The sequence below is a fragment of the Saimiri boliviensis genome, chromosome 2, assembly GCF_048565385.1.
Source record: "Saimiri boliviensis isolate mSaiBol1 chromosome 2, mSaiBol1.pri, whole genome shotgun sequence".
Lineage (NCBI taxonomy): Eukaryota > Metazoa > Chordata > Mammalia > Primates > Cebidae > Saimiri > Saimiri boliviensis.
Genome location: NC_133450.1, coordinates 98,326,984 through 98,351,990, shown reverse-complemented (window position 1 = coordinate 98,351,990; position 25,007 = coordinate 98,326,984). Strand labels below are relative to the sequence as shown.

The 25,007-nt window shown below is 41.8% G+C and overlaps 1 protein-coding gene and 1 pseudogene across 8 annotated transcripts in view; one reads left to right on the top strand and one right to left on the bottom strand.

The window, feature by feature from the left end:
* NIN (ninein) overlaps positions 1–25,007 on the bottom strand; it is a 111,697-nt gene that overhangs the window by 70,574 nt on the left and 16,116 nt on the right. For all 8 annotated transcript variants that reach the window (XM_074393943.1, XM_074393944.1, XM_074393946.1 and 5 more), the window contains 2 exons: positions 16,610–16,691; positions 2,898–3,067 (listed from right to left, as the gene is read on the bottom strand). In XM_074393943.1, the coding sequence (XP_074250044.1) occupies positions 2,898–3,067; positions 16,610–16,691 (252 nt within the window). The remainder of the gene's footprint in view (positions 1–2,897; positions 3,068–16,609; positions 16,692–25,007) is intronic.
* LOC120363948 (non-histone chromosomal protein HMG-17 pseudogene) lies at positions 23,150–23,656 on the top strand (annotated as a pseudogene).

Sequence of the window (25,007 nt, the reverse complement as noted above, 5' to 3'; positions counted from 1 at the left end):
TTCCTGCATACACAGAGTGTGACCCATAACCACAGCTGCTGCGGGAAGCAGGGCTTTGCCCTTTTAACTGCCAACAGGAACATCAAAAATGTCTCATGTGAAGCTGCCATTATTGGTATTATTATTTTGAGACAGGGTCTCACTCTGTCACCCAGGCCAGAGTACACTGGCTAGATCTGGGCTCACTGCAACCTTTGTTTCCCAGGTTTTAGCAATTCTCCTGCTTCAGCCTCTGCAGTAGCTGGAACCAAAGGGCTCACCATGCTCAGCTAATTTTTTTTTTTTTTTTTGAGATGGAGTCTCGTTCTGTCACCAGGCTGGAGTGCAGTGGCATGATCACAGTTCACTGCAACTTCCACCTCCCGGGTTCAAGCAATTCTCCTGTCTCAGGCTCCTGAGTAGCTGGGATTACAGGTGCGTACCACCACACCCAGCATATTTATATATTTTTAGTAGAGACAGGGTTTCACCATGTTGGCCAGGATGATCTCTACCTCTTGACTTCGTGATCTGCCTGCCTAGGCCTTCCAAAGTGCTGGGATTACAGGCGTCATCCACTGTACCTGGCCCTAATTTTTTTTCAGTTTTGTAGAGACGAGGTCTCATTATGTTGCCCAGGCTGGTCTCAAACTCCTGGGCTCAAGTGATCCTCCTGCCTCGGCCTCCCAAAGTGCTGGGGTTATAGGAATGTGCCACCATGCCTGGCACTAAAACTTATTTTTTTAAGGAGATGAAGTGATTCGAAAACTGACAGGCTCAATTCAGCTTATGAAACATTTTATTTTTGGACAAGAAAGCAGTTGGATGAGCTTTGGTTTGAAAGCCTCTATTTGCAGTTCTATTGATGAAGGGTGGTGAACACTGCTGCTTCTGTGTATAGCATCAAGAGGTCATATCTAAGAGGCTTCTGGAGGAGTTAAGAAAAGTTGTAAGTACATCAAGGGTGAGATGATTCTCCCAAAATATCCTTTTACTGTGACATAAGCCACAAGATTTTGCCCAAGCTCAAGCCTCAACTCTTGTCTTTATTTATACATGAAACAAGTCTCACTTTATAAACAGTAAATCTTCCTGGGCACCATTAGATAACATAAAACAACGATATAAGAAATAAGTTGCCAGCAACAAAGTCAGCTCTGCCCAACAGCTTTCAGGGTATTTCTAGGTGAGGACTAGAAACTCACGTCAAAAAAGAAGTAACCATTTGCTTTCCTAGTACCAAATAATAATACCTTGGGGACTGAAATAGTTGGGGAAATGAGATATTAAACTTAAAAGTGTTTTCCAAATAACAAAAATTTACTCCCTAAAGTACCAAGACATTTGAACCATTTTTTTCATAAAGAAGTGTCTCAAGTACATTCTACAGCACTCAAGGTTATAGAACAGACTTTAAGATACCCTTCCTGACAATAAGAAAACTATTATGAACACTGTACTAACTGAAATATGTAAATAACCTGCATCCCTGAGATTATATATGTAAAATTTTTGTGTGTATGGAGTACATGTGTTTTACTGGGGAAAGACCTGTGTCTAAATTCGCAGAGACCCAAGAAAGGGGAAGGACTCCTGAAACTGTTCTCAGCTTTTTCTGGTTTTGGCTCTTTGCATTTTCAGCTGTCACTTTTCTTCCACGCTACTCTTATACTACTTTTGTGGGGGGTTTTTTTTTTCTCTCTTCTCTCTTCTAGTTGTTTTTCTCCCTCTCTTCTCAATAACATTTCTGCCACTGCTGCTTCACTTGTGGTGAGGACAAGTATCATTTGTTTTTTAAAAAAACTGAGGCACACTTCTGATCAACAGACTGCTCATGTGCCCTTGTAAATTTCCATACTTACTGCCAACACTTGGCCTTAACACTTGGAATCTTTTTAGTTACTTTTGGGTTTTGGGGTATTCTGGAAAGTTGAGGAGGACACTGACATCTGATTGCTGGGGCCATTATTGGGAGCAAGCTTTCTGTAGATTTCAGTAAGCTGAACATGGAGGTTAGACTGCCATGAACACACAGGTACACACACACATACACACACACTTTCAGAAAGTTGAGGCGCTTTGTCTCTTTTCCAGCTTATATTAGTATCTGAAATAACTGCAGCCCCAGACTGAGCTAGGATTTGCAAGAAATATTTACAGCTTGCTCAGCATGGCATTTTCAATCACGTTCTATAAATGGGATGCTGGTAAATGAGCCATAAAGAAAGAATAAAGAAAATGTTACTGAACCTCCTTTATTGGTAGATTATGGCAATCTGCAAAATGAAAAGATGGGACATGAGGGAGGCTGGCAACTCTGCATGCTGGAGAATGAGAGAGGCTCAGGTGCAAGAAAACCAGCAGGAAGAACCATGGCAACTGCCAGGCACTGGAAAGTGCCCCGGCTCAGTATCTTGAGGCAAAAACCAAGTGTTTGAGCTGCTTTACCACATACGGAAGATAAGAGGAGGCTCTCAAAATGCCTGAACACGTGGCTTTCATTTCCTGCCATAGATGCTGTCTTACAGTTTGGGGCAGGGGAGAGGGAGGAGCTGGTTAGCTTTCTAAATAACTAAAAATAGTCATGCTATAGAGGAGAGAGATATTCCTAAAGAAGAACTAGAAGTGGGAGACCTCAGATGATGTGGAAATACCTGAATTCTAAATGGACACATGACGCATGCACAAGAACTGTCAACTCTCCAAAAGCTGAAACAGGTGAAACACAGGGGTTTAAAAAAAAAAAAAAAAGAAACATTAACTGTATACATCCAAAAGGCAAGTGATAAGATTAGCAAGGAGTTAGTAACTTAGAAAAGCCCGCATCGTGCCATCAACCCCCTCAGCTTTCCTGTCTCTGTGCTGCACTGACGTGGGCTCCACACTCATGATGCAGATGAATGTGCCCAACTCCTTACCTCACTACAGTCACTGGCTGGGATGTGTGAAGGCTGCGCTTCTTCATCTGGTGGCTCAATCACCGTCACTTCAGCAAACTCCTCCACGGACTCCTGGAACTCCGGTAAGGACCTCCGTCCGTAACGCTTCCCACCTTTAACATATTTGGGCTGAGCTTCTAGTGAGCAGTCTGAGCGAAGAGACAAGAGGTGAGGCCACATGACATGAGAATCTCAGTTCTGAGCTGCCACTCACAGCCATCCAACCCAGCCTCTTATACCAGCCTCAGAATAAACCACCACTGTTTGCCAGTTGTGGTGGCTGTGGGGGTATGTGAGCCATCAGGTCAGATGGAGAGCACAGCTTCTAATTCTGAATGATTTATGCCACCCTGAGTATATAGCTGCAGGTGATGGGAGCAATCCGATGATGGCAGCAAGGGATTTGACTTAATATACAGGATTAAAGTCAGGAAAAGGAAGGGGTCACATTTGTTCTTCTGTTTATTAAGCTGGGTTTTCCAGCAGGGTGGGGAAATATCATATTAACCAAGAGACACCTTGGAGGAAGTCTTAGAAAATGGTAACACAACAGACACCAAATCAGCACTGTAAACCTAGTATCCACACCAATTAGTCTGAAACACCCTCCCTTACCTCAATGATTCCTTTGCTAACCATTCCACTCTCTGATCTATCAGACAAGCAGGATGACAGAACAAAGAAAATGACTTAACAGATTCAAAGTGATTAATGACAGCTAGTTATTTATATGAAACCCAAAATCAAGATCTCATTGTAAAATTAAAAGCAGTAAAATAAAACAGCAAATGTGAAACCACAGTAAAAAAAAAAAAAAAGTGTATTATCTCTTTGTAAGCATCAGTGTTATATACAAAATAAAAAGGAATGTGTGCAAGGAGAGAGTCATCTCTTGACCTTAAAGAAGGACTTCAGCATTCTGACATCACAAGTCTCAGGTTCAACATTCATCACGTTCCCCATCACCATCACCACCACTGCGGCCATCACCACCACCACCACCACCACCACCTCCACTACCTCCACCTCCACCGCCACAACCACAGGCTAAGCTTTTTCTACAACTGGTAGCTTTAAAGCGATAAAATAAATACTTCACTCTTTCAAATGTTATCTCAGATATAGATTTTCTTTTTTTTTTTTTTGAGACGGAGTTTCGCTCTTGTTACCCAGGCTGCAGTGCAATGGCACGATCTCGGCTCACTGCAACCTCCGCCTCCTGGGTTCAAGCAATTCTCCTGCCTCAGCCTCCTGAGTAGCTGGGATTACAGGCACACCCCACCATGCCCAGCTAATTTTTTGTATTTTTAGTAGAGACGGGGTTTCACCGTGTTGACCAGGATGGTCTCGATCTCTTGACCTCGTGATCCACCCGCCTCGGCCTCCCAAAGTGCTGGGATTACAGGCTTGAGCCACCACGCCCGGCCAGATATAGATTTTCTAGTACCTGGTACAGCATTAGAATAAAATGTTTCATGAAAGCACAAAAGATGGCAATGCTTTGACTTCTGTTGCCTTACTGTCCACACGCAGACATACTCTCTTGAGAGCAAATATGTATTCTATTGCAGGGTATGTCTGAACTCAGACATGTAGATGTTTAAATGAGATTATGTACACATATAATAAAAATGACAACAGTTGATAAGAACTAAAAGAACGACTATTTCTTTATCACCATTGAAACCACGTTGGGGTTTAGCCATTACTTTGCAGTTTCCCAGGGAGGACTGACGACCCTCTGTGACTAACCACCTCCTCACCGCGTCCTTCCTCTGGGACAAGCTCAGATTTCACTATATTCAGAAATGTGGCCAGACACATGCTGAAAATGCTCAGCCAAGCTCAGAGTGAAGTATTTATACTAGCTATATAATTTCTAGTGATATTTATATCCAGCTTTTAAAAAGTCCCAGCCAAGTCATTTTATTAGGTCGAGCGATTCTCTTACAGGAAGTGTTTAAGCATACAAAATTTATACTGAAAACTGCATGCATATTTGAAGGTACCTTTTATCAGAAGACAGTGTGTCAGCTTGTGAGCATTCAGGAGCGTCCCAGACACCCGAGCTACTTGTTGGCAGCTGACACCCACAGATGCTAGTCAGATAAGAGGCAATGCAGAACCATCCTTAATTTACTACGTATCATTAAATTTTGGTGGCAGACAACAAGATACACCGTTAGTGACTACTGGTGTTTGGAAAAGATTAAAAGGAACACTCAGAACCTTGGATAATGGACCACAGTATTTTCCCAGTGTAAGAACAAAGTCACCTCCTGGGGATGGAAGGGCAGAGGAGCTCTTATTGCATGCTGCACTTTTTCAGAGGTAAAAAAGCAGCGGGAGAAAGCAACCATCTTTTAAAAATCTACTGTGGTTTAATCCCAAACCTACCAGTGGATGAAATGGTTCCCTAGTTGTTTAATACTAACTACCCCATGTAGTGTAGACTCAGTGATGGATTCAAAAGAGCTCTTTTCTAAGCAACAAAAGGTAATCGACTGTTAGCCAGCAGGGACCTTGTGGAGTCATGGTTTATTTAGCTATATATTTTTGCACTGCCAGGCACTAAAACTTTTATATATCTATCTTATTATGATTTGAGCACATTTTAATATCCTTCATAGAATGTACAAACACGATAAAGTCAATTTCTAGAGACATCTATTAAATTGTGTAATCTTTTTGGAATAAAGACATGAGCACATGCAAAGAAAAATGGGTTAAAGGTTTCTCATCACTTTATTTTCCAAACCATGCATGTGACCAATAATGACGTAAACTAATCACACCATTTAAAACTAGTCACCTCTTGGAATGACACACTCACACACACATCCCGCTCCCATTTAGAGCATCCGCCTCACTGCACTTACCATGCATGATACGACAGGAACAGAGACAGCAAAGGTAAGGACGTCCAGAGAGAACATTCAAAGTCAACAGCCCTTGCGGGGTTAAGCACTGAAAACTCTATGATTCTCCTTCTCAATCTCAACCAGAGATTTCGAACTGAACAGCAGCAGTCCACAGAACCATGGGAATTTTAAGACACTCTTCCCCACTCAAGTTAAAGAACGCCTTGAACCTTTCTGACCATGCCTAAGGGAAGAGATCCAAACCTGCAACCCTGGGACTAAGTTTATTTGCTTCACGAGCACATCCAGATGGAACCTTTATTTTTTTCCGGATGTCATTTTGGAATCATCTTATCTATGTCAGAAAAAAATGGGCAGTTTTGGTTTATTAAGAAATGAAATTATTGACATCGCAGAGCTTCCTTTAACACAGGTGAGAGTAACTGTTCCAATCACCAGCTCCAAGAAGGGACATGAAATGCTTGGCCAATATGGCAAAACCCCGACTCTACTAAAAATACAAAAATTAGCCGGGCATGGAGGCTCGCGCCTGTGGTCCCAGCTAGTTGGGAGGCTGAGGCAGGAGAACCGGTTGACCCTGGGAGGTAGAGGTTGCACTGAGCCAAGACTGCACCACTGAACTCTAGCCTGGACGACAGGGTGAGACTCTGTCTCAAAAACAGAAACAAAACGAAACAAAAAGAAATGCTATCAAAACAAAGTATAAAGGACTGCCATGCTTTCAGTGTTTGATTTCCTTGAAAGTGTATTGATGATTCTCTCTGGATTATCAAGCTTCTCAGTCATTTTTCCTTCTTTCACATTTTCCATTTCTCCTATTTGGCATCACTACAAAAATTAAAATGGGCTTCAAAGGAAAGAAGACAAGCCCGACCTGCCCAGAGGTGTCTCAGACCCCATCCCTGGAGAGCTTATTATGAGACACACCAATCAGAGGAAGGTGGCTTTGAGGCAGTCCAACGTGACCTAGTATAACTGTCTAGGTTTTATTCCATAAGCCAAATGCTTGTTATGAGCAGGGGACAATAGAGAAACCTTGCTTCAATCCTCTGCTGGAGTAATGTGGAAGTGAGTGACAGTCTCTACAGAGCATGTGGGAAAAAAACCTCTGATCGAGGAGTTAAAAACATGAATACTATTCTTTTTGGCCTGAGAAATTGCAGTCTGGATGCTCACACACTACATTTGTTACTCTACATTGCATCTGTTCCAAGAAGAGAAACTCCAGAGCTGTAATAATGTTCCCCTTCCAAAGCAGGATAAACCACCATGCGCAAGTATGATGTTTGACCAGAAGTCATGCACTCATAATAAAAAGAAAATTAAAATATGTTGTCAGGGAAAATGACCACTCTGAGTAAATAAGCTAGTTGCAGGCAGGGGAAATAACCAACATCCACCTCATTCCTTTCCTGATTCCTTTCCCAGCTGCAGTGTAGAGGGAAGAAACCCAGTCTCCAACGCCAGATTTCAAGCAATACAGAGTATACTTTTTGCTCTCCCTTAAAACTGACCACTGCGTCAGATTAGTGCATCTGCAACAGATGTGATGAAGGTCACCGCTTAAAATGCTCAGCTCTCCTAAAACCACCGCATGAATGGCCAAAGGCAAAGCGATGTCAGCTTCCCTTAGGAAGCCTAAACAAACACAGTCAATTAGGCAAAAGCCTAAACAACACATAGTCAACTGAATACCTTCTTCGCAAAAACACAAACTCAGGACCTGGAATGAAGTGGCAGCCATTAACTTTTAATCTCCTTTAACTTTTATGGACGTTAAAGGAGATTTTTCAAAGATGCTCCCCAGTGTTAGGCACATTCATTTAACGCATAAGCGTATTTACCAAACACCTGCCCGGGCAAAATGTTATGCTGGCCCTATTGAGGGATATGATGACTATTTTAGCATTTTTTAAATCAAAATTCCCTGTTCCCCAAAATGACCTGAGGCTATTTCCAAGGATGAAGGAGAAAGCCCTGCTCTTAGGATGCTGGTATTCTCATTTTGGAATTCCTGGCATAAGACTTTGCTTTCTAGGGCTTTGCTTTCTATGTCCCTTCCTGACCCATTTAGTGAGCCTGGGAAATCATTCCCAGAGACACCACCCCCATCCAAAGCATCTCAGCACAGGAGTAATGCCAGCAGGAGAACCTTCATGGTACATGGCTGCTGAGCTCACAGGGATGCTAAAATCCATGTGAACTTTTCACAAGGAAAGGTAAAAAATGAAACATGCACAAACCTCAAGACAAGCACCCTCCAGAAGCTTTCTTGGGAAAAGGCAGTCACGCAGCAAATGGGTCCCACCTAGCCCCATTCTACATCCCACCTCCTCCTCGCCTATGCTGAAGGCACCATCACACAGGGATTACACAGTGAAAACGCACACCCACACCTGACTCTAAACAAGAGAAGGGAAGAGAATCAAAGGGAAGACAAAGACCAAGAAAAACACAGAGCTCAATGGAGACTGACAGAGAGAGACAGATGCGGAAAGAGAATGAGACAGAGACTGAGACCAAGAAAGGGAAGGAAGTGGGTGGGGAAACAGGAGACGATAGGGACCTGGAAGCCTAGGGTGGGTGGGGAAAGGGAGCGAGAGAAGTAGATGTGGGAGGACCACCAGGTAGGGAAAGAGGGGAGCTCGAGACTGAGAGGAGATGAGCTGGGGTGGAGGAAAGAAGGGAGTGAGGAGGGGAACGTTTCAAGGACAGGAAGCGAAAAGGGGAGGCCAAGAAAGAATAAGCACTATTAGAAAGCCATCAGCAAAAGCTTTCTGACTGATCTGCCATTCCTTTTGCTTCCCAGTGCACTCCCTGCCTCCAGGGCCATCACTGGTAAGCAGCCTCAGCACACTTCTGTGTGCACTAAGCTCTTTCCAAGGCAGCTGCTTGGGAGGGCATCAGCACCCTCCTCCCCAACCACTCCTCGCTTGTGGAACCTCCACACAACATGCAGATGTTTCATTAGGTCTTTCAGTTCTTCCCTGTACGCAGTGACAGAATCTTAGGTGCCGTCTCCACCCCGGTTCTTACCCACCTAAATGATGCTTCTGGCTGGAACACAGGGGCTTCTGAACAGAAAGGGTAATGGGGTAACTTCGATTAGCCTTGCCCAGGAGGAAGGCTTCGAGGAGAAAGTGACCCCCCCCACCCACCACCCCCAGAAGGTGTCGAAGCTGCTGGATGAGTTGGCATGGCAAGCCCCAGGGCTGACTGGTTTGACTGGATAGTCTAAGTCCTAATGCAATTGAAGATCACTCAATAGGAAAAAAATCTTTGATTGATAATGATTATATAATTGTTTCCCCAACCTTTTCACAGGAGGATCAGCCAGTGGATCCCTGTTAGGATGCCTGCATCTACAGCCATTTTTGGGAAGAAGGATGAGATTCACTTTTTACCTAACTGAACTTTCCCCATTGTTCAAGGGGAACTCAAAACCCATTTCTTTCAAGTAATTCCTTGCACCACTGTCACGGAACCCTTTCTCCTCTGCATTTAGTGCGATGCACACTGTCTGTAGCTCCCAATTTAATCATAACTATGGTCACATTTTTCTAAAAGCATTTTACATGGCTGGATTTCCTACCCAGGTAGACTGTAACACTTTCCATGGGAAAGAGTTGTGCTTTGGAATCAAACAGTCCTGGACACCCAGTCCCTATCAAGGTTGGGAGCACTGAACCTTATGAAGATTTAGTTTCCTCCCAACTGGAAGGAGGGACAATAATAGGAGCTTCATAGAGTAAGGTCAACATCAGTCTAGCAGCTCCTGCCCAGGGAGCTCCAGCCACACTCTGGTCCATCTACTGGGACTCCTGTGAAGCCAGTGGTGGCCCAAAGCCATTGGGCCAGGGAGAGGTGTCCAGCATCAAGTAACCATGGGAGCAAACTTAGCGAGAGTCTCTTAGCCCTCAATCCTGAAGAGTCCCTCAGCCTCGGTTTTTGGTAACAGGTAAGATTACTGGTAAATGTGTAATGACGTTATCCAGTTCATCGCCTCAGAGACTGGAGCTGCTCTGATCTTGTGCTTGCCCCAATTTTCTCATTAGTCGCTTTTCCCTGCGTCAGTGAGCTGATGTGAGAGGGACACACTCATACTCTAGGACTCCCTGTGGGAAACTGTCATCTTCATGTGCCTTGTTTGGAAACCTTCTTATACATCTGCTGAAGCTGACATAAAATATAGACATGGCCAGGCACAGTGGTTCATGCCTATAATCCTAGCACTTTGGGAGGCTGAGGCAGGTGGATCACCAGAGGTCAGGAGTTTGAGACCAGCCTGGCTAACATGGTAAAACCCTGTTTCTACTAAAAATACAAAATATTAGATGGACATAGTGGTGTGCGCCTGTAATCTCAGCTACTTGGGAGGCTGAGGCAGGATAATCACTTGAACTCAGGAGGCAGAGGCTGAAGTGAGTGAGATTGCACCACTGCACTTCAGCTTGGGCAACAAGAGCAAACTCTATCTCAAAAAATAAAATAAAATAAATAAAATGGACATAACTACCAAATAAACTGTTTCATTATCAAAATTTCCACCAACCCTATTTATTTAATTTTAAATGATATGGGTATTTCTTGCACATGTACATATTTTTAAGTTGCCTTTTACCCTTAGTATATTTACCATCTAAATATTCTTTTATAGCACAGTTTAATAGCTGCTTAGTCATTGATTATGTAGATATAGTATGATTTGCTTACAAACACACTGTTCAGTTTCTTCATTTGCTTTATATAGGCTGAGTATCCATTACCTGAAAGTCCTGAGATCAGAAAGAAGCGTTTCAGATTTCAGACTTTCTAAGATTTTAGAAAATCTGGAGTATGCCAGTTGAACATCCCAAATCTCAAAATCTGAAATGTCCAGTGAGCATTTCTTTTGAGTATCATGTTGGTGCTTAAAAAGTTTTGGATTAGGCCAGGCACGTTGGCTCATGCCTGTAATCCCAGCACTTTGGGGGTGCCGAGGCTGGTGGATCACAAGGTCAAGAGATCGAGACCATCCTGTCCAACATCGTGAAACCCCGTCTCTACTAAAAATACAAAAAAAAATTAGCTGGGTGTGGTGGTGCATGCCTGCAGTCCCAGCTACTTGGGAGGCTGAGGCAGGAGAATTGCTTGAAAGCGGAAAAAGGAAGTTGCAGTGAGCCAGGATCATGCCACTGCACTCCAGCCTGGCGATAGAGTGAGACTCTGTCTCAAGAAAAAAAAAAGTTTTGGATTTTGGAGCATTTCATATTTTTGGATTAGGGATGCCCAACATATACATATTTTTACTATTTTTTAAATGACTAACTTTATACACACATTTTTATGCACATCTGTAATTATTTACATAGCGTAAAATCTGAGAGTGGCACCAATTAGCCAAAAGCATTATTATAGTTCTTGATGACTATTATGTAACTCTAGAAAGGATTTTACACAACATCAGTGGGCATGGGTATTCCAATTTCAGGATTATAAACACAATCCTAATACCCTCTTTTGTTGTTGTTGTTGGCACTGCTGGTGACAGTGGTTTGCCATGCTTTTGAGAATCCGTTTCAAAAACAAACGGAACGCTAAAAATGCTCTATTGCCCAGGGTGGAGCGCAATGACACAATCTCAGCTCACTGCAACCTCTGCCTGCAGGGTCCAAGTGATTCTCCTGCCTCAGTCTCCTGAGTAGCTAGAATTATAGGCACCCGCCATAATGCCCAGCTAATTTTTATATTTTGTATTTTTAGTACAGACAGGGTTTCACCATGTTGGTCAGGCTGGTCTCGAACTCCTAACCATAGGTGATCCATGGTCTCAGCTTCTCAAAGTGCTGGGATTATAGGCGTGAGCCACCGTGCCCGGCCTGTTTTGCTTTCAACTCTTGGAGAAACTTCTGGTACTTACTGTTAGCATTTCACTGACACCAACAGAACAGAGACTAAGTTCTTACTTACCTTAACCAAGAGAGGACAATAGAACAAGCCTCTTGGGCCATCTGTGTGTAATATCTCCTAAAACAGGGACTTCAGCCAGACTTCAGTGCCTAACTCAAGGCCTTCCTGAACATAGTTATAAACATAAATCTTCAATCACTGCAATCAATACCTAGCCCAGTGACAGTCCATAAAACCTGACTCAAGGCACAACTGCTGAGTAAATGAAACATTATCTACTAACTGTATGTATCACTTCTTCAAAATATAAAGAAAATAATTACAATTATGGCAGTCTTTGAAATTAGGGATGTCTGTTACAATAAAACATCTCTACCAAAACAATGCCTGGTCCTATTTTTCTAATGAGTTGGCCTTTTCAAATCTGAATTTTCCCCACGAATAAACAAAGAAGAGACATTTCCAGTGAATCACATCAAGGAAAAGGGCTGCCTGCATTATGCTAACGTCTACTAAAGAACAGAAATCTAATGCAAGATGCATCAAATGAGGACAGAATCTCTGGAGAGAGGATCCAGCTGGCACGTTGATGCCATGTAGCTTGGAGCCTGTGCCAGCATTTCCATTACAAAAATCCTATAATCCAAAGCCACAGCAAATTGAATAAATAGCTAATAATTAAGTTGTTGCCCCTCTCCTATTCCAGAAAAATAATTTAAAAATTAAATTGTATACATAGATATGGGAGAATTATGCCACTGGCGATGCTATTGGGTTTAGAATGTATGAAAGACTCCCTACCTCCCAATCCATTTTTCTGCCTTTATCTGAATTTCAGTATCTTTCATTGTGGTGGTGTTATTATAGAAATTGCTTTTTAGGGGGAAAACTCCAAGAGTCTTACAATTATAAATATCTGAGTTTAAAAGATGCTGAAAAAAGTCCGTATCTTCTGATTCTAAATATAAAGAAACTGTACCTCAGAGGAGTTATAAATGGCAGAGCCCAAGACTATGGAAATAATAATTTAATTTCATCTCCTCTCAAATCCTCTTAGAGCTTTGTTTTTATAGAATTTATATATAACTGCCTTTTATTAGGAGACTATGAAAACATGAAATATACTATGCATTTGTCCTTAGGAAGAACTTTATGGTTTCAATGAATGTTAAGTAAAACCTTACAGAAACACGAGGCTAGCATTTTTCACAGATACAGATGTCATTTAGATAATGGGAGGCAATATAATCAAATCTTGGAGCTGGAAAGGATTTTATGTATTTTCCAGCACAAGTACTTTTACATACAAGGTAACCAAAGACTATTAAGGTCGTGATATATAAGATCACTCAATTAGAGGGACAGAGCCAGCGTTTCCTAACTCCTCACTCAAGGGTGGTTCTATTACATCACACTGACTTGTCTATATTATGGTCTGGTACAGTATCTGGTATTTTAATTTGTAAAAATATTTGGTGTTATAAAGTATCAGTTCATGGCCCTCTTGGTTTCTAAGGCTGTGCACTATGGCTCCCTAATTATTTTCAGTCTCCTTCTATAGCGTAAAGGTAACCTTTTCTCTCAAGGACTACCACATCCACTGATTTCAAAAAGGAAAGACAGAAATAACACAGACCTGGCCCCTTCTGGTATGAGCAGCCAAATAATGGAGAGGACACAGGCATCCCTGTCCCTCAAGATCAGGTGAAACATGCTTTTGTTCATTTCTCCTTGCTGCCTCTGGTCACCTGTCAGACCCTTTTAGCCAGGCTGCACTGAGGACTGGCTCATCCATCTGAAAGCTAAAATCCTAAACCTAAAGCCTCCTTGAATCACAACCCTCGGTGATACAGTGCAAGCACCCCTCCTCTGCCACTAGCTGTAAGACTTCAATTAAGCTACGTCCGTCTTTGGGTCTCTATTTGCTCATGGATGAAATGGCAGGGTTCTCTCCAGCCATAAAATGCCATGATCTATGATTTAAGGGATAATTACTCCCATAAAGGGAGAGGGAGAGGTAAATGAAGGTGGCCTCTTGATGTACTGCATTTGAATCCTGATCCTACTTCCTCTGTCTCTGCCCAGCCAAATCAGTTTGCCTGCAGGCGGGTTGAGTCACCTTTATTTTTCAGATGGAGTCTCACTCTGTTGCCCAGGATGGTGTGCAAAGGTGCAATCTCAGCTCACTGCAACCTCTGCCTCCTGGGTTCAAGCGATTCTCCTGCCTCAGCCTTCCGAGTAGCTGGTGCTACAGGTGTCTGCCACCACACCTGGCTAATTTTTTGTATTTTTAGTAGAGATGGGGTCTCGTCATGTTGGCCAGGCTGGTCTTGAACTCCTGGCTTCAAATGATCTGCCCACCTCAGTCTCCCAAAGTGCTAGGATTAGAGGCGTGAGCCACCGCACCCAGCTGAGAATCACATTCTAGAGTGGGTGGAAGAATGTTCGAGTGGAAAGAATTGCATAATCCCCACGAACAACTGGTGGGGCCTAGGAGACATTGGCAAAAGACAGAAAAAGCAGAGATGCTCAGGAACAAAGCAGGGGCTGTGGGAGGAAAGGCTGACTCATGTCTCAAAGCACAGGCTGAATCCTAGATTTCATCCTGCCAGGACAAATGTTAGGGAAGTCATAAATGCTACAAGAAATGCTATCGATAAGTACTTTCCTGCTGCATTACACTGACATGGGGCAGTTTTGTGACAAAGACTTACTGGCTACCCAAAGGATGGAGCACACAGCAAAACATAAAAATCCCTTCCATGTGTTGCCCCGAAAGACTTGTCCAAATTACGATCTTTGCCTGCATAGCAGTGAGGCAGACACGTAACTATGAAACCACTGTCTGGAGCTAGATGTATAAACTTCACTTCCTGGCTGTGGCTAAGCTCAACCAGCCATTGTCTAGCTCAGAGGTATTCAATCTTTCGGTTTCTCTGGGCCACAGTGGAAGAAGAATTGTCTTGGGCCACACATAAAATACACTAACACTAATGATAGCTGATGAGCTAGGAAAAAAAAAAGGTCCATGCATAAATGTCATAATGTTTTAAGAAAGTTTACAAATTTGTGTTGGGCCGCATTCAAAACCATCCTGGGCTGCATGAGGTCCATGGGCCTTGGGTCGGACAAGCTTGATCTAGCTCAACCTACTGCTTGGATCCCAACAACGTACACCTCTGGGCAGGGACCCTTCACATCTGTAGTCACTACAAATCTGTATATTTATTATGATAGTTTTCTGGCAGGTGACAGTGACAGTACAGGCTTTGAAGAAATGGCAGCAGGAGGATCATGCGGATTAGTGCCAGGATGGCCTGTTCGCAATCTACATAAAAGCACATTATCAGCACACAAAACCCTGAATGTATGATTATGTTACCTAGGCTCACGTTAACTAATATTCACCACGGCAGCGATGTCACCATAGCTCTATTTGGGGTCCCCAGATCTTGCAAAATTGTTATCAAGATGACAGACAACCTTTAAAAAGTGAAAACACCAATAAAACAAGACTGCATAAAAGGTCCATTTTCTAACAGTGGTCACCTGTGGAAACTCTAATGTTTTTCTGGAAAATTTCAAGAAAGCAATGACCTCCCTCTCAGGCTCATGGCGGGGCTTCCAAAAACCTCTATCAGTGTCAGAGTTAAGAATAACACTGTTAGGGGTGTCACCACGAGTGAAAAAGGGGGAGACTCGATCCAGAATCTAAAACACTGCTGAAGGCAGTGTCCGTACACACAACACAAATCTGGAGCACTTCAGAGGCTAGGATGAAGAACTAGATCACCCGGCAAGGGTGGGAAATGAGCTCCCATCTGTGCCTCACCTAAATAGGTCACAATGAATGACTCCTTGTAGTGGCAAAATGTTAATGATTTATCCTCCGTTTCAAAACTGGACTATATTTTTGATGTGCTCATTTTTAAAGTAGGGTTTACTGAGGTATAATTTACACAGAGTAAATTTAATCCTTCTAGTGCACTAGTCTCTGGGTTGGAAAAACTCACACAATCCCGTAACTAACTAGCACCATTGAGATACAAAGGTTTCATCGTCCCCGAAATTCGTTCATGCCCCTTTGTAGTCAACTCCTACCCCTAGCCCAACAACCACTGATTTGATAAAACCAGACTGTGTTTAGATTCCACTCTACACATCTACCCTATTTCACTGATTTGAAGACACCCCCCACAACACACACCAGAAATGAACACTCTGAAATGAGAATGTATTTCACAATTAATGTCATTTCCTATTATAATTGGCAACAATTTTTGTTTTTAGAGATACATGAAATAACAGTGTGTCTTACAACCTATGGTGCTTTATTAAGTCTTTTATTTCGAAACATTCATTGCATACTTATGACATGCTAAGCATTCTTTTAGGCACTGCAAATACAAAAATGAACAGCATGGTCCTCAAGGAATTATCACTTGAGAGGAGGAGATATAATTATAATGCAATGTGATTATGTCCACAGTAGAGCATTATCTGCTCATTACGACTAAGTAAAATTATCTCTACATTGGCCATTCTTCTGCCTTTGGGAAAAAACTTCCCCAAAATCATGTCCTTCCAAGTACAAGGAAATAAGAATGAATGTAGTTACCATTCAGCTTCATTCTACTCATCCCAAGAATGAGTTATTGCCATACCATCTGACATACTGCCTACAAACAATCCAATTATTTTCTCCATAATACTATGCTGCTGTAGTAGAGAAGTCTCATTTTAGTGTTCAACAGCTGCAAAGCTGTTATGATCATATTGAAGAGAAGTCACTGAAAATAACTACTCAATCTGTGAAAGGCAGATGTCCCCAGTCTTTCATATACATGCTTCGAGGTCCCCAGACTCTTCCCTGGACAACTTTTAAAGGAGAATGCAGAGAAGAAAAGTTAGTGCCCTTACCTGGTTCTTGAAAGTGTTCTTCATTTGATAGAGTCCTGGACAAAAGGAGTATTAATGCTTCTTTAAATTGGTCAAAATGTACCTAGAAAAAAAATTAAAAAATAGATTTAAAGTAATTTCCACAGCTCTAAGAATGCAAACCTATGTACAAAGTACCAGAACTGTTTTCTTTCCATCCTGACAGCCTTGAAGTGAGTCATAATCCAATTTGTTGCTTTTTTTCTTCATTTCTCTATAGACAGAAGGGAAAACAGGCTGATCATTTTGATCCCCAGTGTCATAAACATTCGTATCAATACTCACTTCCTAGGAAAAAAGCTATACAGCAAATTCATCTTTATAAACTCAGAAAAAGATACATTTTAAACTCTTAGTTCCTTTTATTTTTCTGAACAAGACCAGAAGAGGAAGATGTTAGGCTATCCACTGGAAGAGCCTTGCCAAGCAAATGAGCCAACGGAACGGTGCCCCACAGATGCTTTCGTACCTTGAGATATTCTAGAAGGGAGTGATTTGTCTTTTGAGGATGACTTGAATATAGTCTTGCTTGGGGGCAGGCATATAATATATATTTCCCAAGGCCCCTATGATTCCATAAATAAGCAAAAACCAATACGAAATTTACAAAGGATAAAAGAATCTTGAGAAGTATTTTTCGGAATTCTTAAAAAATAGAATTATATTGACTGAAGTTGGAAAGTACCTGAGTTTTATTTAAGTAAATAGTCAGAACTAGGATATTTGTTGAAAAGGTAAAAGCATTTTCTGTATGGCCATGGATATTCTCTAACTTAAATGTATGTCATGGGGTTTCTTCTCATCACAATTCCAGTTTGATAATGTGGCACCTATTGACATAGAACCTCCATGTAAACACAAAATTGGTAAATTTGTAATTCGGATTGCTATGGGATAAGTCTCTTTGGATGTCATTACAAAACACTGCCTAGAGGTTTAATACAGGTGACAGATAAACTTCCAAATCAAATTTACAAAAGTAGCAAATTTGATTAGTTATTGAAACAGTGAACCAAAAAAATCATATCATGTCTTATCTGTGAAGATCAACACAAAATCGAAGAATCCATTGAGATTTATATGTCATAAAATTGTATCTCCTTGCAATATGCCACACTCTCCCAAAGTATATGTGATTTCTCTACCATGTTAGTTTTGATTGATTGGAATTACTTCCTGAAATCATTAGATTATATTTCATATATTTAAGGTGTACGACTTGATGATTTGATATATGTATACCATGTGAAATAATCACCACATTCAAGCTAATTAAAATATATATTACCTCACAGAGCTACCTTTTTACAGACTTTAAAAATCTACCTAATCTAAGGAGCCAGAGCAGACGTCTGTCAAGGAAAACCAGGCATCTGCGAAAGACCCAGGGCGGTACAATCCATGAAAGGGTAAAAGGCTGTAGAAAGGTAGGCTATGTTAATTAGGTTTCACAGTCAAACAGCCTCGGGGAGGGAGGATGACCAGGTCCCGCTACTGTCCCAGAGTCAGAGACAGGCTCCAGCTGACATGGTCAAGGCCATCTTCCCAACACCCAGTTCACAAAACACCACACACTCAAGAACTCTGCCACTCAGAGCCCCCTGACGGGCATCTCCGAATTTCCACGGAATCATTCATTCTTCTCAGGGCAGCTAGAGAAGGGTTAGGAGGACACACACAGGCGCTACAGCCAGGGGAGCCCCGGCTCTAACCCGAGCTCTTCCTTTACTTCCTGATGTGAACGAGTGACATTACAACGCCTCTCCAAGCTCTAGTTTGTTCATCTGGAAAACTGGGGCTATCTAACAACAGATACCTATTATTCATTCAATAAATATTTATTGAGCAGTTGCTCTTTACCAGGCACTACATGTGGCCCTGAGGACACAGTAGTAAATGAGAGTGACAAGGCCCTGTGCCATGATGCTCATAGTCTCAGGAAATGTCACAGAGAGTCCAGGCAGCTGCTAAGAGCACTGCATGTATTTTATGGTATTTATTAATACCACCTCCCTGTGTTAGGAAGATAAAATGAGAATTAGGTAAAGTATCAAGAATGTCCTGGAACTCTCAGATACCCAGCAAGTGGTAGTTAATTCTACCAAGGAATAGTAAAAGGGGAGACTGATTGTTCCCATCACTTTTATAAAGAATCAGGGCCAAGGCTGGGCATGGTAACTCATACCTGTGATTCCAACACTTTGAGAGGCCATGGCAGGTGAATTACCTGAGGCCAGGAGTTTGAGACCAGCCTGGCCAACATAGTGAAACTCCACCTCTACTAAAAATACAAAAATAAGCTGAGCATGGTGGCGTGCACCTGTAATCTCAGGTACTTGGGAGGCTGAGGCAGGACAATTGCTTGAACTCAGGAGGTGTAGGCTGCAGTGAGCCAAGATCGAGCCGCTGCACTCCAGCCTGGGCAACAAGAGCAAAACTCCAGCTCAAAAGAAAAAAAAAAAAAAAAAAAAAAGAATCAGGGTCGTATTTTCAAGCAAAGCTAATAGCCATGTAAGTGACCAAAAGAGCCAAGTGTGAGTGGTGAGGGGTGGCAGCAGGGAGGTCAGAGGGCCTGCCTTCTCTCCCAGGATCTGTGGAGTTGCCCAGCATCAGAGACACTGATTCAGTCTGCTGTATTTAGGGACTTGTAACTCTAGGTTTCTTCTATCTCCGAAGGATATTAATGGAGGGGACTGAATGAAACCTAAGTCTCTCATTTCAAGAATTACTAGTTGAATGTCAAGACGGTCTCTTTCAAAGTCAGGTGTTTGTCTGGAGGATCTCAGATCCTTTACACTTGACTCTGTGAGTCTCCCCTGGGTCTTCTGAAGGTGTAAGTTTTGATGGAGACCACTGGAAATAACCTTCCTGAATTTGGTCCTGACATAATTAAATCCATAGTTCAAAGGTCACTCAGAAGTCGATCTACCTCAATTTTACTTTCTCTGACAAATGACAAAGACAACTATAATCTGGAATTAAGTCTAATAAACTTCCAAGGCTTTACGTGAGGCCTAAGTATCCTTTGAATATGGTATGACAAACACACAAGCTTTTGAGACAGTGTAAGCTTCATTTATATGGAGCGTGTTTATTTCACAGCCTCACCTATCTGGAGTACAGCAGACAACCAGGAAAGAAACACACAGGGTCAAAAGCTGAGGGAGGTGTCATAAAGTCCAGGCACTTCTTCCCATAGAAAATGCCACAGGAACAACTCAGGATTGCTACATTCCTACTCTACCTGATTATTACAAACCTCATGATCCTGCTTCCCAACTCTCTACAGATCGGAAGCAGCAAGTAAAAGACAGCGGCACTCCAAGTTGAAAGTACAAGGAGTAATTACTGACATATTTGCCAGGTGTGGTGACATGTGCCTTTTTTCATCCCAGATACTTGGGAGGCTGAAATAGGAGAACTGCTTGATCACAGGAGTTTGAGACCAGCCTGATAACACAGCAAGACTCTATCTCGAAAATAAAAAAATAAAAGAAGCAATTATTGACCTACTGAGATTGAGGAAAGACATTAACCATCCTCCTTCAAACAAAAATAAAGTATAATGCTTTTCATACTTTACAAAGATATTTTTAAAAATCTATTAAAAACTACATAAATTATAAAAAAGACAACAGGTGCATTCAAAAACTGAATAGACTGGGGTTGTTTAGTGTTGGGGCAAGGATTCATTCAGTGAATCCTGAGGGAATTACTCTTTTTCTTTGTGGTTGTTTTTTGTTGAGACGGAGTCTCACTCTTGTCACCTAGGCTAGAGTGCAATGGTGCAATCTCAGCTCACTGCAACCTCCACCTCCTGGGTTCAAGCAATTCTCCTGCCTCATCCTCCTGAATAACTGGGATTACAGGTGCCTGCCACCACATCTGGCTAATTTTTGTATTTTTAGTAGAGACAGGGTTTTACCATGTTATGCATGCTGGTCTCAAACTCCTGACCTCAGGGGATCCGCGTGCCTGGTCTCCCAAAGTGTAAGGATTACAGGTGTGAGCCACCACGCTCAGCTCTGAGGGTATTACTCTTAAGGACAGAAGAAAAACTGATGGGCCAGGAGATTTTACATGATCAAGAACACTCTAATTGTGTTTAATACACTCTTGTACAGGATAAAACTAAAATTCTGAATCCTCGAGGGTATTATTGTCGGTTTATTCTTTCCTAGACATTTTGTCATTTGAATCTCACAATATCCATGTGACTCGTGGCAGAGAACCTACCTCAAGAGTGAAAGGAGAGGGGTAAAGAAGGCAAGCACCAGGCCTTCTGACCAGACTCATCAGAGCCCAGCAAGCCTGCCTGGCTCTGGCCTTCTTCCCTCTTGGTTTGACCTCTCAGTAAAATCCCTTGCTGCTGCTACAAGTCAAATCCTCAACTTCACATGAAGCCACCAGGTGTAAAGCACACATCGGGTATAAGGCAGGATCAGGAAATGCATAACCTCTGCCCTCAAGGAGTTTATCAGGTACACCATAGCCTCCAGAAAGTGGAAGGGTGGAATGAGGAAAAAAGAGAGGAAGGTTTATGAGTAACTACAAAATAGAAGCTGGTATGTGCCTGACGGAGACAAAAGCTGGTAGGGGCCTCTGATAAACAAGCATGTCCTACTTGGCCAATAGGTAGGAAAAGGGGGACAGTTTTGCAACGCTTGAATTCTCTAAGATCTTCACAGACAGAGATGAAAGGTTTCCAAAATGTACTTGTGATGCAGTAAATCAGCCTCATTTTAGATGAAAAGGGGCTCTATGAAAGATTAAACATGACTATTAACTCAGAGGCTCTTCACAGCCCGATAATATCCACTTGATTGAATTCCTCTTTTCCCAACAAAAAGTCCGAAAATTCACATATCGCTCAGCAGCTGGTCCAAACCATTAGAGGAGCTTTAAGTCTTACATTGATCTTTATTTCCCTTCTTGCAAGTGGAGACACTGGGCCCTTGGATTTAAATAGCAGTAAATGCCTCATCTTAAAGAGATAGTTCTCTTGTGGAGGACGAGACTGCTATTTTCCATCAATGCTCATGAATAGTGATGTAGTGGAAAAGCCCCTTAGGGCACAACCCGAAACCAAAATGCTGATGAGCGCCTCTACCGGTGGGCTATGTTCAGTGACTGGAATGTTTAAGTACCATTTTTCCCCTTTCCAAGGGAGCTTTACTATTGCATTTTGTTAAAAATTAGAAATCTCCACAAATATACAATACAATTAAGTCTCACAAGGTAACAAGGTTCTGAGTTGTGCATACACTGGTTGGTACCTCCTCATCTGAATAACAACTGCTGCCATTCATTTTACAAGCATTCCTGTACCTTGTATGCCTCAAAGGGCAGTTTGCAGCAATGGGAAAATTACATGACTGATGAAACACACACATGACATTTAAACTAGATTAAGTGGAAGACCAGTCAAGTCTGATATTTTTGTCATGTGTCACCACCTCTTAGGAGAAATTTATCTCATCACTCTTCCTCTCCACGTTTCATATGAATGTTTTTTTAGAAACACAATTTGCTTTTTGTAAAAAAAGAACTTAAGTACCACAGAAGAAACAAATTCAAACCACACACACACACAAAAGCCCGGTAACAGGAAGTAGAATAAGGAAGCTAATGTTGCATAAACTCATCTCGTGCAATTGTGGAGATCAAATGCAGTTTCCATATGTGTACAGGCACTACTTGAAATAGACCCAAGGTGGGAGAACTCAAGCAAGTGCTAAACAAGGTGAGTTTATGAAACAAGACAAAGGTCTATGTAACTAATACAAACTTATTAGGTTGGTATTTACTAATGTAAAGAGAAATTAATGAAAGAACATTCAACACATTGTGTTAATTGAAATGGCTGCAGAAATATGGACTTATCAGAAGGTCAATGCACAGGAAATTGCTTACGGCATTATGCAGAGAAATGACACAGACTAAAAAGGAGGCAGTTTTGTAATGAAAGATACACTTATATTTTATTTTAAATAAGGTATTCAGGTTATTGTAACTTAATATTCATTTACTGCAGACAATACAGAGAGAGGCAAAGGCTATTTTAAAAGGTAGGTTTATAAAACCTAAAGCAATTATATGAAGCTATACTCCAGACTGATCCAGGGAATCCTGTTTACAGATGGAAATGAATTCAAACCACCACCGCACAAGAGAACTTCTAGCAAATTTACTTTCCACTCTAACCATGTTTCTTGGTAAACCATTCCTAAGAAGACACCATTTATCCAAAAGTCATTCTGGGTATGTAGAAGGTAGAGGAAAGGAGCATACAGCCAGACACAGCAAGTTAGCTGTGTCCTTGACTCTATGATAAGCCTTTGATACACACAAATCTCAGTCCACCTTCATCACAGTCTTGTAAGGAAAGTATTCTCCCCATTACACTGATGAAAAAACTGAGGCTCAGAGTATTTAAGATAATATGTCGGAAGAAGAAGAGGCGAGAGAGACCCCCCGGACCGACCAAAGCCCACGTGCCACTGCATCCCGCGCTCAGCGCCTACGTCCCGCCGCCGCTGCCACCATGCCCAAGAGAAAGGCTGAAGGGGATGCTAAAGGAGATAAAGCCAAGGTGAAGGACGAACCACAGAGAAGATCCACGAGGTTGTCTGCTAAACCTGCTCCTCCAAAGCCAGAGCCCAAGCCTAAAAAGGCCCCTGCAAAGAAGGGAGAGAAGGTACCCAAAGGGAAAAAGGGAAAAGCTGATGCTGGCAAAGAAGGGAATAACCCTGCAGAAAATGGAGATGCCAAAACAGACCAGGCACAGAAAGCCGAAGGTGCTGGAGATGCCAAGGGAAGTGTGTGCATTTTTGATAACTGTGTACTTCTGGTGACTGTACAGTTTGAAATACTATTTTTTATCAAGTTTTATTAAAATGCAGAATTTTTTTTTTTTTTTTTTTTTTTTTTTTTAAGCTATGTTGTTAGCACACAGAATACTTCATTGTTGTTTTGGGGGAAGGGGCATATGTCACTAATAGAATGTCTCCAAAGCTGGATTGATGTAGGGAAACGCCTTTCCCTTCTAGTTTTGAGAGACTTCCTCTTGGCTCCCAGGAGGGATTCCCTGACTGTGACACACATGGCCACCTTGGCACACAAAAGCCTTGTGGTATGGAAACACAAATTCGCTTTTATGTCCTCTTCTCTCTTTCCGTCTTTCAGCATAGACTTAACTCCCTTAAGCCCAGGCATCTGTTGGGACCTGACCCCCAGTCATTGGTTACCAGTGTCAGGCAATCTGGACTTGCCAGTGATGCCACTGAGATGGCACCTGTCAAAAGAGCAGTGATTCCATTTCTAGATTGTGGATCTTCAGATGAATTCTGCCATTTTCATTTCACTTCCTGAAAGTCAGGGTCGGCTCATGAAAAGTTGTTAAACAACATGCAAAATGTGAAATGTCAACCCTCACTCTAAACTTTCCCTGTTCAGAGCATCAGATGAAGACTTCATTGGGTTTTATAGTGGCTTTCTGATTTTTGGTAGTCCATCAAAGAAGGGAGTTTGAAAGTTGTTGTATACTGTTCATGATTGTCTGCCCATGTCCTGCCTGAAATACCATGATTGTTTACGGAAAGTATCTTAATAAAGCTGGATACAGTTTGGCTTGGGGAAAAAAAAAAAAGATAATATTTCCATATAGTCAAAAAGCGGCAAGAACTGAATAGCCAAGACAATCCTAAGCAAAAAGAACAAAGCTGGAGGCATCATGCTACCCACTTCAAACTGTACTACAAAGTTAAAGTAACTAAAACAGCATGGTCCTAGTAGAAAAACAGACACATAGACCAATGGAACAGAATAGAAAACTCAGAAATAAGACTGCACACCTACAACCATCTGATCTTCAACAAACCTGACAAAAACAAGCAGTAGGGAAATGAGTCCGTATTTAATGCTGTGAGAACTAGCTAGTTACATGCAGAAAACTGAATCCCTTCCTTACATGTTATACAAAAATTAACTCAAGAAAGATTAAAGATTTAAATGTAAAACCCCAAACTATAAAAATCCTAGAAGAAAATCTATGCAATACCATTCAGGACATAGGCATGGGCAAAAAATTTCATGACAAAAATGCCAAAAGCAATTGCAACTAAAGCAAAAATTGACAAGTGAGATCTAATTAAACTAAAGAGCTTCTGCACAGTAAAAGAAACTACTGTCAGAGTGAACAGACAACCTACAGAATGGGAGAAAATTTTTGCAATCTATCAATCTGACAAAGGTCTAATATCCAGAATTTACAAGGAACTTAAACACATTTACAAGAAAATAAACAATCCCATAAAAAGTGGGCAAAGGACATGAACAGGCATTTCTCAAAAGAAGACATTCACGCAGCCAGCAAACATGA